The following is a 20286-nucleotide window of genomic DNA, read 5'->3' on the forward strand; positions in this document are numbered from 1 at the left end:
GGGCTATGAATGAAGATTAATTTTCATGTTTAAGACTACATTGAGGAAACCTTCTTGACTATTTGCCTTGTAATTTAAAAGTGATCAATAATTATCACAGAAGAAGATCTGCAGCTACTAGGTTCACGTTCTCCATCACTACTGCAAAGCAGAAGGCCTGTAGTTCAGCTGTTACTTGGGTCTGTGCTCCTGTACTTCCTCACACACATTTTGCACATTCTGTGGACTAGACCTCTACTGCTCGAAGAGCTTGGAGTATTTTAGACTAAAATTTCTGATTTTTACCTTCTGGCTTCATGATGTGATGCAACACCTCAGAAACAAAAAAAAAAAGCTGTGGCTGCCCCACCCCTGGAAGTGTCCAAAGTCAGGCTGGACGGGGCTAGGAGCAACCTGGTCTAGTGGAAGGTGTCCCTGCCTATGGCAGGGGGTGGAAGGAGATGGGCTTTAAGGTCCTTTCCAACCCAAACCAGTCTGTGATTCTATGAAGTATCTGCTTCTGTATTTAAGTGTATCTTTTACCTTATCCACTGTCTGCACCACTGTATCATGCAGAACAGAGCACAAGCATCATCACCAAGAGACAACAGAAGAATCGGTAGTGGAGTAAAGCACTTCCAGCTCCTTCACTATGCCCAGAAATTTTGGAGGTAGCTTAAGCAAGGATGCAGCAAATTCAATTTACTATCTTTAGTCCTCTCAGCTCTCCTGTTTTTCATTTGTGGCACGGAAAAAGAAGATGAAAAGTAAGACCATCCACAATTCTGAAATCAAAAAAGATATTCAGTTTTGGGTTACTGACTGAACATGGCATTTCAAATGCACACAAAAGGCTTTGGTAGGAGACTTAAACTCTCTCTGGGGGCCAACAGCAGAACCACTGGAATAAACTGAAGCCCACTGTAATTCAGTGAAGGAAATGGTGAAAATTAAAGCTGTTATGCAAGCGTAACACAGTAACAAACGAACAGTGTTAAATATGCCAATTTTCTCGACTCTTCAAAAATTCTTTGGCTAAAATCCTAAAAAAACAAGTGCTTCCATAGTAGATAAATACAGCAGGAGATGTTCAAAGACTTTATGACAGCACAAGGCCTGCATTGTACCAAAGTGATGCTCAGAAGCAGCCAAGACAAAGTGGTATGAGATACATTTGCACTCAGTATATTACAAATGGCCACTAAGCTTGTTCCAATCAAAGCTGAGTGTAAGCAATCAGCTTTATCATCAAATGTCATGCTACATATTAAGTTGATTTTATCCCATTACCAAATTTAGGGAACAGTTTCCTCAGTCTCAGTAAAAGAGGGAGACAACCCCACATATGCTTTCCAAGTACGAAGAACAAGACATGGCAATTCTCTACTTGATCAGCAACCTTTTTTTCAATCTCAAAACCAAAAGCATTTTTCTTCACCCTACAATAATGCCACTTTATCCAAAATATTTATTAAGAACTAAATAGCTATCTTTTTACTGTAATTTAACAAACGAATGTAATAAATCATCCACGTTTTAAAGAAAACTAAAGAAGAAAATTAAGCTACTTTGAGCCAACTTTTGAACTCTTATCACCAGCCTTTTTAGATGCTAAAAAAGTAATATGCCTAATGAGGAATTATTTGGAATCAGAATATATTTTAGAAGCAGAAGTAAATTTCATCCTTGCACAAGAATAGAAGAAACCCTACCAAAACAATTTAAATAAATAATTACAAGTATAAAGCTATTTAATAACAAATGGAACATGTGCTGTCATAAAACCTCTAGAAATGAGATAATTCACGCCAGTCCCACACCAGCACTTCTCGCTCAGAAGGAGAATAAAGAAACACATTTTCATATTTAAGGCTTAGTCCTAAGTATCAAACATCACAATACTCCTCTCCTGTGCTGAACCAAGCACAACAGTGAACATCCTTCCATCTTCCAAAGGCATTCCCATAATGAAAGCATCCTCCCTACTGGCCCCCACCAGGTAAACTCTGAGGTCTAGAAGACTAAATTTGGATTACGTGCAGTATTTCTCTGATTCAGAAGATACTCCCACTCAATTTGACAGCTACATCTGAAAGGCACTAAAGAGAGATTAAATCTAACTTATATGTAAAATTGAAATAATTTTTTTCTGAAGAGCTACCAAGAAAAAAATGGAAGATGATTAGCAATGGCTAACAGCACTTCCTGCTCCCCCCTCTCCACAATATACACAAGAAGAAAGAGGTGACAAGATAATTAAATGTATGAGGCTGGGCTTTGAAAGATTGAGGAAATCTGCGCCAATTCACTGCTACCGCAAATAGAAAGTAGAAGCTACTCAGATCTCTAAAATTAAGGAAACTTTTCCAAGTGTCGGTACTATTTAAAACCACAGCTGAACTTGGAACCTGGAATACAACTGCAACTTTCCTGGAATTAAAAAAATAATTACTTTCTGGAGAGAAGAAGAAGGGGGTGGAGAACATCCTAAACTGTCCGACAGAAAAACACAATTGCCAGCCCAATGAAAAAAAAGTTTCTTTACCACACACACACACCAATTAAGCAAAAAGAGCAGTACTGAAGAGTTCTATCCTTGCCTTTAAATCTGTGCCCACAGGCGAGACTCCTTGCTACAGAAGTACCAGTTTCTGTGTACACATCTTTCCACAAGCCAGGACAAAATAACCAAAGGCAAAAAAATGGGGAGGGGTAGCCCCACATCCTAATCTTTATAGTCATCATTGAGTTGCGGTTTCAAAAAGAGAAAGTGGATGTTCAGCAAAACTTACTTCAATGCCAAACAGCTGACCACACTCCTAATATCATTTTTCTGAAAGCCAAAAGGCATATTATGTCTCTTATTTTAAAATGGAGGATTTTTGCTCTTTGCTCTTCAGGAATCAGAAATACAACCTGTTTTTCCTGTCCATATTAGCTGAATTGCCCCATGCACACACTTGGAAAAACTGATGACACAAGCTATACTCTCATCTCTAATGGAGCCACCAAAGTATTTCTAAAATAAACAGCTTCTAGAACACATTGATCTTGGTTATGATAAATTATAATGTAATTTTTTGTACTACTTTTTCCTAATTATTTTACAAAACACATATTTTTCCAGGTTCAATATTCTAAAATAGATCTCATGTAGGACTGTCTGTTGGTTTCTCTTCTAAATACTGTACCTTCTACACTGTGTGACATACTTTGCTACTGATTAATATACAAAACCAGGAGGGAGTGGATGTGGATGTACGTGGAAACACAGAGATACAACTTTTGAAAGGCTCCACAATTTTCCAGAGCCAAAGGCTCTCTGCTTGTCTTAAGGAAAAACTATTACTGGAAAAAATAAAACAGAGTGTTTCTTTGGAATGGCGTGGTAGTTTGTAACAGAGGGCTCTTCAGACCTCGGTAGCAATCACACAGAAATAAAGTAGAAAATACATTTCAGTTATTGAACAGTTATACTTAGTTATATTTCAGCTTTGTTTCCTAAAGGATGGATATGTCCAATTTCCTGACAGCATCCTCTGGTAGGAAGTGGCTGTTGAAACCAAGCAACACCAGAACAAGAATCAGCTTATGCAACAAGTTTGCTGATGTGTTTAAGATGTTTAAACATTAACACATTTAAAGTGTTGGAGCAAGTCCAGAGGAGGCCACAAAGTTGATAACGGGACTGGAGCACTTTCCTTATTGAGACAGTATGACAGAGTTGGGGCTGTTCAGCCTGGAGAAGAGAAGGTTGTGTGGAAACCTCACAGCACTTTCCAGTATCTGAAAGGGTTACAGGGAAGCTGGAGAGGGACTTTTCATCAGGAACTGTAGTGATAAGACAAGGGGGAATGGATACAAACTGACAGAGAGTAGGCTTAGATTAGATACAGGGAAGAAATTCCTCCTGGTGAGGGTGGTGAGGCCCCGGCACAGGGTGCCCAGAGAAGCTGTGGCTGCCCCATCCCTGTAAGTGTCCAAGGCCAGGCTGGACAGAGCTTGGAGCAACCTGGGATAGTGGAAGGTGTTCCTGCTCATGGCAGTGATATTGAAATTGGCCAGATGGAAACTTTCTAACACAGTTTGAATATTAGAAAGCAGGCTTTCTTTACGGCAGCATCGAGCACCCGAGGGGATCCTTCCTCCAACTGAGTGCCCCGAGCATCAGGTGAACAGAATTTCTATCACACACACTGATTACATATTCACGAGCGACTTCCTTGACTTTATTTGACACAGTCACACCCCTTATTGGAAGTCCTTATATGGTTCTTTGGGGTCTGTCTTCAACATCCAGTGTCCTTTTCAGGTGGCTGCTGCTCGACCCCCACTTCTGAGTAAGCACAATATCATTGTTTTGCATAATTTGTTTGTCAGCCTTGCAGAGCTGAGATGGCATCCTGCCTGCATCTTGCATGACTTCTGTTTCGTCTGCTTCTCCAAGGCTACAATGTTCCCTGTATTTGATAAGAGTAAAATGTTATTCTGTTCTGCTATCCTTATCAAGTGAGTAAAATGCTGTTCTGTTCTACTGTCCCTATCATCACGGAGTTGGAACTGGATGAGCTTTAAGGCCCCTTCCAACCCAAACCATCCTATGATTCATGTTCAACTCAATACATCAACAGTTCAGAATTAAATTTGTGTATCATTAGAGATACTTCGGAAAAATGGAAAATACACAGAAAATAAATTACTGTCACACAAGGCCTTGAAAACCATGATCATCTCTTTGAATAGAAACATAAGATGGAAGAGAGGGATGGAGGAAGCAGACCCAAAAGATGCAGAAAAGCCAGTAACAGTTTAGGAGACAGATCTGCTGTTTAGGAACAGATCAAAAAGAACTAAGTAACACTAAAAGAAAAGGGAAATAAAAGATCACAAGAAGGTGGAAACAACTGAACTGAACTGAGAGGTTTAAAGACTTTCTATGTGCAAAGAAGCATTTTAGAGGCAATGCTAACCCACAACCATGATCATGAGCAGAGCAAATTAGAAGAAACCTCTCCCTGAAAGGAGCAAAATTTCAGGACTAAAGCTAGGCCAGGAATGGTCCCTGATGAACCAGGCCAGAGTAGCACATTTTCCACCACAGTTAGGTGGTGTTAATTCCTGAGCTAAAAGCTCAGGCAGTAGCTCACTCTGCAAAGTTCTAGAAGACAACTGCACAGCGAAGAACTGTCGAGGAGATAGGATCAGTTAATTAGGGTATGCCAGAAATCAGATCCAAGAAAGGAAGGAAGCTTGTTTCTGCAGAGTTAGTGTCTTTACAAAGACTTACTCTTTGAAGTACATTTTGTAACATCATACACCTTGCAACTTTGCAAAGCAGCAAGCTCAGGGCACTCTCCACAAGCCCAGCTACAAAGGGCTACCAGCCAGTCAGACAAATATTTTTAAGAACCTCAGTTGGATATATATACCATCTGCCTCCTCACATCATTGCTCTTGAGAGTCAGACCAGCAGCAGCAACCTCAGATTCGCTCCCCGTATTCAAGATTACAGGACTGCTAGCCCGAAACAAGTTCAGGAGCTTGAATATAAGTACTGATATAAGTTTAGAGGCAATGTAAAAATACATTGTCTAATATATGTTAATTAATATTATTTCAATATGCCATTCAGCATCTAACATTAAAAATGGCAAAGATAGCAATATGTAAATAATCCTGGAGCTGTTGAGAAGATCAGCCTTCTAAAAGAGAAAGAGAAGGATGCATCAGTTCTTAAATCATTAGAATATTTATTAAATGTGTTTATTACTTTATCCAGGTTCACAGATTTCAGAGATAGAAGCATTTCTGAGCCTGACAAGTAACCACAAGCTTAATGAAATGAGCCTTCAGACCATCTGATCCAGAGAAACATGATCACAGAAAAACTGAACACAAAATTTGACCAGGGCATTCCTTATATAATTGACTTCCTCCTTTATTAACTATTTCTTAGCTCAAAGCATGCCACAAAAATACTTAATAGAATGTGTATCACTCATGAAACACACTTAAATGTGCATCACAGCACTCTCTTTCAAGTTCTAAGGCAACCTTTTGTTATGTTGTCAATCTACAAACACACTTTAAAACTGCATCAGTGCTTAGCCTCAAAATTCCACTATGCTGATCTGCAAAACAGCTCTTCTCTGTTTCAATAACTGCTTAGGAAGTGAATGACTTGGCTTTCCATCACTGATTAGAATCAGAAGTTGCTGAACTTATTTCCCATGACCCACCCCTTTCAGGAATCAAAGCCAACACCTCAGATATTCCCTCTTTCCTGACCCAAAATCTTAGTCTTCTACCCAACGTCTTGTGACTTGAGAAGTAGGCAAAAATGACAGGAAAATTCCAGAAAGCTACATCCTGCCTTGGAAGACCCTTCCACTGCTCTAACTGGGAGAGGAGTTTACGGCAGACAGAAGAAGAACTGCAAAAGTTCTCCTACCAGTACCAAAAGTACTGCTGCCTCTAAAAAAGAAGCTCTGAGGAACTGCTCAGAACAATCTCAGATTTTCTTGGATAGGAACTGTCTAACAGAACTGCTGTGAAGAGGCAAAAGACTTGTCCCTTCACACTTGGAAGAGGCACCTGGAAAGAGGCTCCTCCCAAAATTTTCCTAAGGACTTTTCCGACTTGAAGATGGAAAACTGGACTCTAAACATGAATATAGGACTATTAACAGAGAAAGAGCTGTCAACTCACCAAAATAAAGACTTCAAAAGTGTGCTTGCATTCCAGTGATGGGTGAGGAACAGAGAACCCAACATGTGCTAGCTGAATGGAGTAGTGAGGACTCCATGGGAGCGGCTACACCTCAGCCAATAACCTTAAATCCAAATATTTATTCTGGATGTCCTCTCTCTGTCCTAACAATTCATGGCAGCAACTGCAAAAATAGTTTGAGCACCATAGTTGTTTACCTGTGGAATGCATTGGATACTGTCTTAGAGGAACATTAATTTCCTAAATTTCAGTGCACAACAGAAGGGAATAAAATAATGAATAGAAGTCTGCCTATGAGCTAAACTTACCTAGTTATTCAAAGAAAAGAGTTCCAATACCTAAAAGCAGCAACTGACAGCAAGAAAGACCTGCCAAGGGGAAGAAAAAACACACACGTGGCAGCCACCTCTTACTTGTCGTAACACGAAAGCAGATGCTCCAGCTCAGAGACAAGAAGGTAGACAGGAATTAAGTGGTACTTTTAACTTTAAGGTAAGAACATCTTAATTCCAGTCACTTGTGAGTCAGCAGCGAGCATAACCTCCAAGAATAATCTGTATTTCAGTCCAGCCATATAACACCATAAAATGGTTGCTGAGGAATTTTGCCAGCTGTGGCACAAGAAACCCAAACCTTTCCAACAGGACATTAGCGTTCTGCAAATGCCACAGCTGTGTAAATTCCTTTCAGCAATCCTACTGGGATGTACTTCAGTGAGACCTGAAGTACAGCTGCAAATTTTCAGTGTTAGAGTTTGCCCCTTTTTCATTTCAAGACTACCCTGGAAAGAGACCATTTCCCACCCACATCAAACATCCATGGTGGAGGTAAGACATTTTCATCATAACATCAACAGAATCCACTTCACACTAGAGAGATCAGGGAAATGGATCCCTCAGCATTTATTTTGATGCTGCATTTATTATGCATTTATCTTCAAAACATAAATTTACCACGATGACTTTGGTATCTCAGTCAAAACAAATTTCAACACATCTTCAATACATTAAGAAAATTAAGGATGATCAGGATAATTATCTGAAAAGCAACATTTTACACTTGTTATTGACAGATATCAAAACTAAAGACTCAATTTGTAATTTTTGAAACAGAAGTTTCTTTGCCTGGCCCTAAACTTACAGTTTGCTTTTTGAAAACTACTTATGTCCTAAGCAAATTGCCCTTGTCATTAAAAAAGCCCAGCCACAAATAAATTTCAGGCCATTTTTTTCACTACAAAAGCAAACTATAAAGTGACACTTACGTTTCATTCAATCATCTTAAATCTGTGTTAAGACTTTCCAAATAGCTTCTAAAACCCCAACAATTCTTCCTAATTAAATTTTGAATTTAAACATGACCTTAAAAAGAATACTACAAAAACATACAAACAATTTTTTCCCCCTTGGAATAGATAGCGTAACAATTAGCTGAACGTGCATCCTTGATATGCGGGCAGCACATTCATCAAAGGCATAACTGACAACAATACTTAGAAGAATAGCGATTAGTAAAAAATATAAAAGCTCAGAGGGATAAAGCCACTGATTAGGTGCTCTTAAAGTATTAAATGAAGATTCACAAACAAAGTCTTCCCTGTTTTGGTATAAAAATAACTGCATGTTGCACTAGAAAATGGGTGCGTTAAAAAAAAAAAAAGGAAAAACCCCAGATTTTATGTCGCACTCACAAACATTAGACATAGAAGTCTTCCTAGCATGACCTGTCTGTAAGACCATTCTGTGCTAACTTTAATAAATCTCCACAAACCAGCACGCAAGTATAAATTAGTCTGCATTCTAGAACCCTGCTTCATTAAAAAAAGAAAAACAGACCATGATTTGAAAATTCTTATGTATTCAACAAAAAAAGCAGTCTTATTTCATCATCAAAAGAGTCACTGAAACTATCATGAAAATTATCTCTATACTAAATTACTAATTTCTAATTAGATCTTCATTTACTACTTTGCAGTGTCATAAGTTTAGACATTTTAATACAGTGATTTACACCAGAAAAACACCTAATTAATAGATGAAGAAAAAGAAAATTTAAAGATACATACGACCACTCAGACTCCAACTGCTCTTTGTAGACTCTCAGGATATGAAGAGTCACAGCCAGGTTCCCAGGATCCAGCAGTTCTCTCACTCGCTCTGAATTCAGGCAGGTGAACAGGACCATGCAGCAATAGGTGACAATTTTCTCATCGCTGTATGTCAGGCATGTCCTTCAAGAGAAAATAAGGAGTTAAGGGCAAGTTAAAACTGGCCATGGAAAAACACGCTAGTGGCACTGAGCTTGCTGAGCTGTCCTTTGCTGTCTTTCAGAGAACCACGAGTTTCTCACTGCCTAAGATGGATAAAAGTCACCTGCATGGAAAAATATCCAACTCACAAAGGAAGGCCAAACTTCACAGGAAGTTTACAAAATTAATGCTAAATTGGAACTCCTTTTCTTATTGTAAGGTCTTCCTACATCGAGTGCTAACAAGTGGGCTCCAAAAACCCACTGAGAATGATTATCAAACTGAATGAAAGTGCCTTTGTTACCAGCTCACGATGAAGAATCTGGCCGAACACATCAACAATATTGTCATGTGTCTGCACAAAATAGTTTATGTAATACTTCCTTACACATATGTCATCAAATCCCCAGGAAGATATTCTGGTGAGGTTAGGAGGGGGACAGAAGGATTAAAAGAGATGAAGATTAAGAAACTTTTGTAGATTACATTTGATCCACCAGTACTGACAGATCTGCACAGCAGCAACATGAGAAAAGAAAATGCTGTGTTCTTGGAAATGAGTGTAACTACTTGAAAACATGTCTGAAATAAAGCTTATGTTTGAAGCTCGTCAATCAAAATCGTTTTCTTCCAGTTTCTGTTAAATTAAATCAATTTACTGTTAATTTAGAACAAGCAGGTTTTTAAAGGTTCTGACTCCTGCGGTTGACTAACAAAAAACACGAACAGGATATGGTCTCAACCAGCCCATTCTCACCAAAGTTATTTTTCAGAGCTTCATGGTGCTAGGAAAGGCACAACTATCATGTACAAAAGATTTGAATACAACCACAGAAATGACACTAGAAAAAAAAACCCGCATCCATGCTTACAAGAAGAGATCTGGGAAAGCACACTTCCAAATGCTATTCTGGGAATCTCCATTTCCTGCTGCAATGTTTCCAAGAAACTGGAGACTACAACGAAGAGCTGAAAGAAATCCAGAAAACATATTAACAAGAATTCAAAGCAACACTAATGAATTTCACAAAAACTACATACTTCAATATTCCAGATACACACTGCAGAATCCACCTCTGGGAAGCTTTAGGTTATGTAACTTCACTGCTACTGTACATAAATATTTGCATTTTCTCTTCTAATGCAAATAATTTTACGAAATCTTTTAGAATTATACCCAAGACTTGTCTGAGTATTACACACTGGCTACTAGTGATTACAAGAACTAATTGACATGTCCTTGCTCCTCACATTATATTCTAGTTAGCTAGACAAATCATTATCGAATTTTATGATGTGCTCACTATCTTCTACTTTCTATCCCAGAAAAATGAAAGCCAGCTCTCCAAATAGCTCTGCCTCCATTTTTGACAATTTAATATGGCAGATTTCTGCTCTTACTCCAAAGGATTTATTTCAGCCTCCTCTCAACATAGACTTAAAATACAAGAAGATGATATTTCACCGCACAAGTTAATATCCTAGAGCAGCCAAAAGGTGTATATTCATAAAAAACAATAGCATGAACCCGAAGACTTCACAAAATTAAAACAGTTTTTTGTCCTTATCAACAGCTTTCAATAGCCTGGCCCTTAGTAAGTTGGCAAAGAAACTTGAAATTAAATGTTAAAATTCAGTGTAACAGATAGTACAAACAATAGCCTAATACACATGGAGGCAGCTGATACTGCCAGGTTCTGCAAATCTAAAGCTAGGTCTCTTGCAAAGGTGCTGTGCTGCTGTGCCAGCTGGCAGTCAGATTTCCTACAGAGAAAATGTATGGGCATATGTCCTCTAGGGAACAACAAGAAAGCAAGTCTAAAAGGTGGTTACTTGGGCTTAGGGAAAAGTAACTTTTTTTTTTCATATATATATATATATATTTAAGCCCAAAATATGTATGTATTTTCCATAATGCATCTTGAATCATATTCTCCTCTAGTTCTTAACATCTCTGTTCTCTCCCCCTGCACATCTGCACTGGTTTATTATTTTCTGCTCATCACCGTGCTTCCGCTTCTCCCACCCATCTGGTTCCCATCCTGCTGACTCAGGAGTTTCTGAAGGACAGCGAGCATGGGCATGGCAGCAGACATTTTATGGAAATACTTCCCTGCTAGAAAAAAATCACAAGACAGTAAATGCTAGGAACAGGTATTATTTCCCTCGGTGAATTGCTTACCTATACAGCAGTAAGAAAGGTCTCCCAAAGAGACATCAGGTTGGTTGACTATATTCTAATCTTTCCCTGAAATTTGCTTGACCTTGTTCAGCTATCAATTACACTTTGGTTGTTAAAGATTAGCCTGTCCAAAAAGTTCTACAGACCAAGGAAAAAAGTTCAAGATCTTGTAAAGTTACCATTCTTACTGTAACAAAGAGGAAATGCCATGAACACGTTTACAGTACAGTAATAAATAGCTACAAATTCTCCATTAATCACACAGTAGACTCAATATCTGTGAGAGCAATCAACGCTGCCCTCGTCCAATAGTGATGTCCTGAACAAGCAAGGAAGATACAGGAAAAGGTGACAATTCCATGGATGCACCCATGGAAAAAACCCAGTTTCATCACTAAGTGCTTGTTCTTAACCAGTAAGAGTTAACGTTTACTTTCAATTAGAGGACACAAATCAATATATGGGCAAGTGGATAATCTGTAAGACAAAAGCTATTGCATCTATTCCCAACTAAGGAGAGAAAGAGGATGCCTTGATAATGCAACATTTTGCCATACAAGTAATCTCACATGATGAGTCTCAGCAATTCATTTCTGTTCATAGAATCACATCTCCTGAGCACCTGAGGCAGCTGAGCAAAGCCCAGTGTCCAGGTCACACACCATATCCAGCCCTCACCAATAGAAAGGCATAGATGAAGAGGCACAAATGGCGTGAAAAGCCATCGCACCACACCTAGAGTAGCTCATCACAGCACGTTCTCTGAACGACAGCACAGCAGCACCTGTATGGTTGTGTTTAAAAAACCCAAACATCTCCCCCAGAACTCCATAGGGGGTGGCTGTGGAATACACAAATGTCTCATGCAGTGCTTCTCTCCAAATATGACTCCAGGTAAAATGTCCTAGCCTAGCACCAAGCTACCAAGGGAATTTTGATACAAGCACTGCAAATCTATACTAAGGTATCTGTACTTTAAAAAAGAAACTCCCCAAAAATCCAACTAGAGCCGTTAATTCACAGCAAGGTACATGTATGCTAAAAAATGCAGACACTACAATAAAAGGGAAGTATTGCATTTTGAACTATGGAAGTCTTCACTTAGCATTCAATTTCCATGTTTTTCTTTTTTGTTTTACCTCTATTGGACTTGAATGATGCCACTTATGATTGAACTATGCTTGGAAATCTGTACAATACAGATACTGCTTTTCTCATCGCTAAGAATTTCTTCATCATAAAATCACAGAACCCTACAATTACTAAGCTTGGAAAAGATCTGTAAGATCATAAAGTCCAACTGAAAACCCAGCACCATCATGTTTACCACTAAACTATGTTCTCAAGTACCACATCCACACCTTTTGTGAACACTTCCAGGGATGGTGACTCCACTGCATTCTGGGCAGCCCGTTCCAGTGCTTGCCCACCCTTTCAATGAAGACATTTTCCCTGATATCTAATCTGAACTTCCCCTGGCACAATTTGAGGCAATTTCCGTCCACGGCCTTTCCACGACCTTACAGCAAAATCAAGAAAATGTAGAATCTGATGAAGACAGACTTCCATTTTGCAATCCAATCATAAGCCATGTGCTTTCTGAAAAGGGGGAGGGGAAAAGGAAAACAAAAAAGAGGGGAAAATAAAACACAAGACAATTTCATTTTGTAAATGTACAAACCTTTACAAAGCTAAAAACAATTGTCTTAAACAATTCTGTAGCTATCAGCATGCCTAAATTCTACTCTAAAAAAAGGTTACTCAGTATGTGGTCAAGAGGACTATTTTTAACCTGATGGCCAACCACCGTGAAATTGCATGTACTAAGATGTAACTTCTGATACACAGATTAACCCTGGAGCTGAAGAGATTTCCCCTCACCAAGATTTCAATAGTACCTGAAAAAGCGGGTATTCTATAGCAAATACACAGACTACATGCTGCTTTCGCAACCAGTCTGCAATGTCTTAAGGAGACTTCTCTAGGTTCTACAAAAATAACTTCTTTATACAAGAGTGCAAAGGGTACAAGCAGAAACACCAACTCTTTACCTAATGAATTCTGGTACTTAAATGTTTGTCTACATGTAAACTGAACATTTCGTTGCTCAAGACCACCCATGACAAAGGTGAGGCAGACAATACTCGATGGCCTTGTATGAGGATGCTTTAAATTCACTCACAGCTCCCTTTGTTCCTTTCAGGGCTTTATTTTCACAGAACAACTGAGCCAGGCTCTAGTGCCTGCTTTTCACTTAATTATTATATTGACATTATCTCATTTAACAATTACATTGTATGGTCTAAAGGACCACAGTGGCTCATCTGGTCCCACCTCCCTGCTCCAGCAAGGCCATCCCAGAGCACACAGCATAAGATTGCATCTAGATGGGTCTGGAATATCTCCAGTGAGGAGACTTCACACCCTCTCTGGACAATCTGTTCAGGGCTCGGGCACTGGCCAGGGAAGAAGTTCTGCCTCATGTCCAGGTGGAACTTCCTGGGCATCAGTTCCTGCCCCTTCCTCGTGTGCCAAGGCTGGGCCCCATGGAGCAGAGCCTGGTCCCTGCTCCGAGGCCTCCCTGCAGACAGGGACACACAGGGATGAGGGCCCCTCTTGTGGGGAGAGATAAGATAGAATTCGGTTGCGTGCTGCGGGATGTGCCTGCAGAGGCACATGGCAGCACAAAGGAGCACTACGGCGGCACAGAGAACCTTGTCTCCACCAGACCCTGGGGGGAGGAGGTGTCACACAGCAGAGCCCTATGGAGAGGAGCCTGCCGGGAGCTGACAGACGGGTGAACAGCAAGTGATCATCCCATAGAAGGACATTTAGAAAGTGTGTTGATGATGTGGCAACATGGGATAGGTCATGTAGTGAGGATTGCCATATAAGGAAATACGGTGCCTTAGAAAAGTGTATAAAACCAGCTCATTCCTTTGAATAAACCATTCAGATTCCCTGCTGGTCTGGGTCCGTGACTCAGTCGCTACACCCTCGCAGCTGTGTCTCCTCTTGAGGCGGGACAGGCCCAGCTTCCTCAGCCTTTCCTTGTAAGAGATGCTCCAGTCCCCACAAAGACTTAATGTCACACAGTGCACTTTGCAGAATGAGATTGTGTATGACATGAAAATTAAAATCCCTGAAGTTCTGAGGACAAGACTTTAAGCATTAGGATTTAAAATTCAATACCTTGTTTCCTTCTGTTCCGCACGATTAGAACAGGAGCCCACAAACGTGCTCAACAATCTCTTCAAAAAACCTTGACAGCACATGTAGAGGCTTCAAACAGTCCTAAGAGACTTCCATTCTTTTTATTTGGGTCAGACAACACAGTGATAGTTTTGAGTACAAGCCTCTGCCTTTATTGGAGTTATAAAACAAATAGAGATATAAAATAGATCCAACCAAAGCACATACAAAGCTGTACATCTCTTGTCAGACTGCAAACATAAAGCTTACAAACTTGTATCTCTCTTAATGGTCTAACCAGTAATATGCAGGAAAAACAGAGCTGGAGTGCCCCCTCTGCACTGGAGCAGACACAAAGCCTAACAAGTCCTGGGACCACATCCCAGGCTCCCAAGAGCCTGCACACTTTTAGAGTTGCCTGCAAGCTTTGCAAATCTAAACTGTGGGCTGTGAGCCGTCAGGCAGAGCAGCTCTGGCTGTTGGTAAACAACAGCAGAATGCTTTGTGATAGACTGCCAGTCCTGGAAAAATAAAACTTCCAACTCAGCATAAGGTGTAGACCTCTATTAGTATAAAAACTGAGTTTCCACCACTACCATCCGGTCATTGACTTGTTTCCTTGTGGCTGCAAGTTAAAGCAACTTCCAGTCATAGAGTTATTTGCCTCTTCACCACCATGAATCATACCACAAATACTGATGAAAATGTATTTTCCTTGGAAAACAGTCTGTCTAGACTACTGAAACTGAATGTACAATACATATATGGGTTCTGTCATTTAACGTTATTAAAATAGTACTTAGTATTTTATTGCTGTAAATAAAATTAATGTCTAGCTACCTATTATATTTCCACCTTGGTCTTACTGCACTTGCTGCAGTGCAGACTAGTAACCCATTTTTACTATCTGTGGAATACCAAGAATGTTGTGTTTAGTAAGTTTCTGCTTCCCCTCCCCTCCATCTCCTCCACCTCAGAAACAAAGTCGTGCTCTTAATTTTTTTTTTCTTTCCCTTCAGAAGTGCCAACTCTAATTTTAACAGAACATTACGTGCACTGATCGGACAACCCTTGTGTTCTTGGAAGATAAATGTCTAGGAAAAATATCAACACTTTGTTCTGACTTAAAAGGAGAATTTGACTTAAAGGCAAGTAAAATTCTTCCCACACTATTAAAAATGAGGAGTTACAAATAAATTAGAAGGGAGCTGGAAGAAACCATCAGACCACACATCAAATTAGCCTCTGATGCAAATTAAGTTCCAATGAGGTCTCATAACGGGAGATTCAAAAAAAACTTACTTGTGCATTTACTAGGAAAAGACTCAGTTTGACATACCTTTGACGAGATCAGATTCAAGCCAACTCTGATTTGTACAGTGCTAATAAGGCTTATCAAATACAGTATTAGAAGCATTTTCTTTATCTCCTGTTATTTTAATTGCATCATTTAATTTTTACAAAGTAAACATAAATGAGGCTTGCGCTCATTTCTTTAACAAATTATCTATTAAAATCTAAAGGTATGTGAAACCAGCCTCCTGTTACATCCCCACAAGTAGTGAAAACACATGCCTGAGATTTCTCTCCTATGTGAAGTAAAACACTTTTAAGTGCTTGCAGACCTGGAAACTGCCTTTATTAGCTTCCTGCACACATTAGGATGTAAAATCTTGTCCTTGAATCAGCTCAAAAGCTGAGCCTAAATCTAATGCAGTGTCTCTTTAAAGATCCTGCTGCAGTGAAATGAGCAAGTTTGAAGTACTGGGGAGTCTCAAACTGGGCTTAAACCATGCCAGGAAACCAAGAAAAATAAGGAGGACTTGGCCACCCACTATGCATTACTGGTGTCTGACTGCAAGACACACTCCTCCTACATGATACCTTGTACAGGTCTGAAAAAAAAAAGAAAATTATTAACACGTAAAGTACTAACCAAGACTATGAACAAATTTCTCCAATTACTTTTGATAGCATACTGTGTATGCTTTTTGATTTAACCCAAAATTTCCACTGAAGTGCTTATATTTTCCCTCAAAAAAGCTGAATCATCTTTTTCTGTAAGTCTGTGGAAAGAGTACCAGACTTCCCCCCACTTCCTCGTACCATTTATATTCTGTATCTGGCTAATATATAGACCACAGTCCTTTTGGAACACAGAATTACAAGAAACTTACACTTTACTTGCATATCCACATTAATGTACAGCAACAGTTTTATCATCAACCTTTTTTGGGGCATTACCATTTTACCATTTAGCTTTATACCTGTAAAGGCAGCTTACCTCTTTTCATCGCCATGTTATGGTCCCTTTTGTACCACACATGGTATATACCCAGAGGATGGAAGAAAGGGGAAGAACTTGATGTCTCTCACAAACTTACCTGATGTCTCCACAAATCATGTAACTTGGCAATATTCCCTAAAATTCTCAACAAAAGCAAAGGAGAGACACATTTCTCTCCAAGCCCAAATCTGCTAGCAAAAAAGGATGCTGCAGGATAGGAAATACAAGTCTTGTAGCTTTTTGTCTGGAAAGCCATGGTTAGACAACTCCCGCTTTTCCACGAGAGGAGAGTCTGGAAGCTGTGCCACAGCACTGATAATCAAACGGTTGAGAGCATGACATGATGAACTCCTAACAGAATTATAACCACTTGGATTTTTATCCCAATAGGCAACAGATGCCTCCCATTGTTCCCTCTGCCCAGATCTTCGTCTAGCTTCTTTCCATCCCCCTGCCACTTCACTTTTTCTGGAGGAAAAACTGTAGACCCCTTGGGCCTCTGTGGGAGGCTCTTTAGAAGGGATTCTTCCTCTCAGCACATGTGAAAAAAGTTAAGCTTCTTCTCCCTGCATTAAATTTATGATGCTCTGTCTTTAAGAAGCTCTCTGCAATTAAAAGGTTTGTTTGCCCCATTCTTCGCACCTTTATCTTGAGATCCTAATGTCCCTGCTGCGAAAAACATGGCAACCATCTTAAATCTAGGGATGTTTCTGCAAGGTTTGATTCACATATATTTGTGTAGAATGGAAACCTGCCTCTTTATGAATCTTGCTGACATTATTTGCTGGGGTAGTGTAGGGGACACTAAAGAGCAAGCAAGGAAGGAAAGGACTTACAGAACACTGTATTTAGAGATCCGCAGAAATACAGGCATTACTCTTCATTTCAAGCCTCAACCAAAGTAACCAGAAACCATTCTAATTAAATAGACATCAGCAAACTCCTATTTCCTTTGTGCTCCAAGTGGATATCAGTCCACATTATAAAATCACTATGCATGTGGCATAAATCAGCAACATCTTGGCAGGCTATGCTAGAAAGCCTCCAAATTGCAGGAGCAGGACAAAAACAAACCAGCTCTACACACTGTCTAAAAGCTGTACCAGCAACAAGACCAGGGGAGCCCACAGGGCAGCCCACTGACCTACTAATTGTTCTGACTTAGGGATATTTCCTCAGGTTACTCTCTCTCCTAGAAGGAGCAAAATTATTTAAACTGACACAGTCACTGCCTCTGCCTCCCAGTACAGCAATCAAAACATCTTTCCATGAGTGCCATGAGAAGGACAGTTTTGATCATCAATATAAGAAGTATCAAACTGCTGGAAAGCACCAGCTTTTTGATCACTGTTTCAAAGTCTGCTTCCAATGCCACCTATGTCATCAGTACCTGACAGGCAAACCTCATTCGGCAGGATCTGGTCTGTAGTTCAAATTGTACCTCCACAACTTGCTGCAATAAAACACTTTTATACTCAATATATGCACAGACCATAAAATAATTCATCACAGCTTAAACAGAGAAGAGACTATTTACAAAGGCCTGGCCTGACAGGACAAGGGGGAATGGCTTCCCACTGCCAGAAGGCAGGGTTAGATGAGGTATTAGGGAGAAATTGTTCCCTGCAAAGGTGGTGAAGCCCTGGCACAGGTTGCCCAGAGAAGCTGTGGCTGCCTCAGCCCTAGAAGTGTCCAAGGCCAGGCTGGATGGGGCTTGGAGCAACCTGGTATAGTGGAACCATGGCAAGGGGTTGAACAAGATGATCTTTAATGTCCCTTCCAACCCACAGGCCATTCTGTGATTCTAAATCGGACCTTTACTGCAGAAGCAACAAGACTCAAGGAGAGAATCAAGCCCACAATAGGAAAAAAACCCCACTACCACAAATTACTGCATTCCAACAGTAGAACATTTAGACCAGAGTTAGGAAAAGGTTTTAAAATGAGAGGAGAGTCTTCCATGGGACTAGTAAGGGATAAAGACAGCAAACTGGACCTTACTGTATGTGGACACAAGAGCCTACAACTACAGTTGCCTGTAATACTGAAGATCCAAGCCCTGCTGGAAGTTGGAAGCCCCACCCCCTCTTTTATTTTTTTTTTTTGCCATTAAGATAAGAAAGTGTTGCATTTAAGTAGAGTCCCTGGTCCTACAGTGGATCCTACAATGGATCCTACAATGCCCTTCTTCAGTGGATTTAAACTCTCTCAAACCCCACTCCACTCCAAGTGTTATAAAATGACAAAAGAAATTAAGGCCTGTGTCAAGTTCCCATATTTATACCAGAAGTCATAGCCAACACTACACAGACACATCAGGTTGAAAACACTGGTAACACTGGCATTTACTCAAAATCTCAGTTCCTGCTGTTTCACACAAATATACACAAATACCCCACACCTGCAGGGCACAGGGAACTGTGGCTGTACACACTGCACAAGATCCAAAGTCTGGGACTCCCAGGGAATGGGGAGCTAATCACCGCAGGCAGGGCCAGTACTACATGCACAAGAGCTAAAGAGAATTCTGTATTTGCTAACTCAGGACAACTCATCAGTCTGAGTGCTCTTGGTTCAGATTTGGCTCTTTTCCTTCTGTAGACAGCTGGAAGCAGTGTATAGGTTGGCTCCCTATTTTGGAGTTTCTGCAGAAAGGCCAAATAACAAAGCCTTGGAACAATGACCCGAACCAAGACCCACGCAAATCAGAGTCTTTCCACAGTCTTCAATGAATTTTGGACCAAACTACGAGAACCAAGAGAACGTTCTTGCCCACAGCAGGTTGCATCAGGTTGACAGCCTTCGGGAACATGAAGTTGCACAGCTGGAACCCTTGCTGTAGGTGTTCTGAAGACAATTCATTAAAAATCTGTGGCAATATTCACCAAAACACAGCAGAGACAGAACAGTTGTACAGTTACTGTTAAACTGCAGTACAGGGCAGGACTGGAGAATCTGTGCATCTGGTAACTTCCCACTGCACAGCAGCAAGTTCTGCCTGTACCTTTAACCAGCCAAGGGACAACTGCCTATTGCTAGAAAATCTCACAATTGCTTCTTACCATAAATGTTTCTGGGAGATGCTCGCACTCACTTTTAAGAGGAACTCAGATTCATTAAAAAAAAAAAAAAGCTAAACACAAAGGAAGAACAACAAAAAAACCAAAAACAACAACAACAAAAGCACCAAATGGTACAAAAGAACAAACCAATTACTTAAAACTTTCCTGTTTGGTAAAGCAGTAAAATGCTCTGAGCTATAGTAATTAGGGGATAGTAAAACTCAAAAAAACAGAGGACTTTCTTAAACTATGGAAACATGAAACCAAAATCCCAATACAAGTGCAACTAGCAGTTTACCCCTACCAGATAGTGTATCAACTGATTGTTAGGGCACACACTCTGCAAATGCTAGAGACCATGAAAATCCCAATATTATTTTTACAGATTGGAAAAACACAAAGGCCAAAAACAACACCAATAACTCAAATAAAAAACTCAAGCTTATGTTTACATAAAAGTTTGATGAGTATAATATATTCGTCACACTCCCACAATTATTCCCCGAAAATACTATAAATATTATTTTGACAATGTAATTATAGTTTTTACTTTAACAGTGGCAGCAAAGTATTGGCACCAATCCCCCATACAAAAATCCTAACAGAC

The 20286-nt window shown here is 40.0% G+C and overlaps 1 protein-coding gene across 2 annotated transcripts in view; it reads right to left on the reverse strand.

The window, feature by feature from the left end:
* ATXN10 (ataxin 10) overlaps positions 1-20286 on the reverse strand; it is a 98861-nt gene that overhangs the window by 61006 nt on the left and 17569 nt on the right. For both annotated transcript variants that reach the window (XM_069003456.1, XM_069003457.1), the window contains exons 4-5: positions 9829-9925; positions 8774-8938 (exon numbers count right to left, since the gene is read on the reverse strand). In XM_069003456.1, coding sequence (XP_068859557.1) covers positions 8774-8938; positions 9829-9925 — 262 coding nt within the window. The remainder of the gene's footprint in view (positions 1-8773; positions 8939-9828; positions 9926-20286) is intronic.

The sequence above is a fragment of the Aphelocoma coerulescens genome, chromosome 1A (genome assembly GCF_041296385.1).
Source record: "Aphelocoma coerulescens isolate FSJ_1873_10779 chromosome 1A, UR_Acoe_1.0, whole genome shotgun sequence".
Lineage (NCBI taxonomy): Eukaryota > Metazoa > Chordata > Aves > Passeriformes > Corvidae > Aphelocoma > Aphelocoma coerulescens.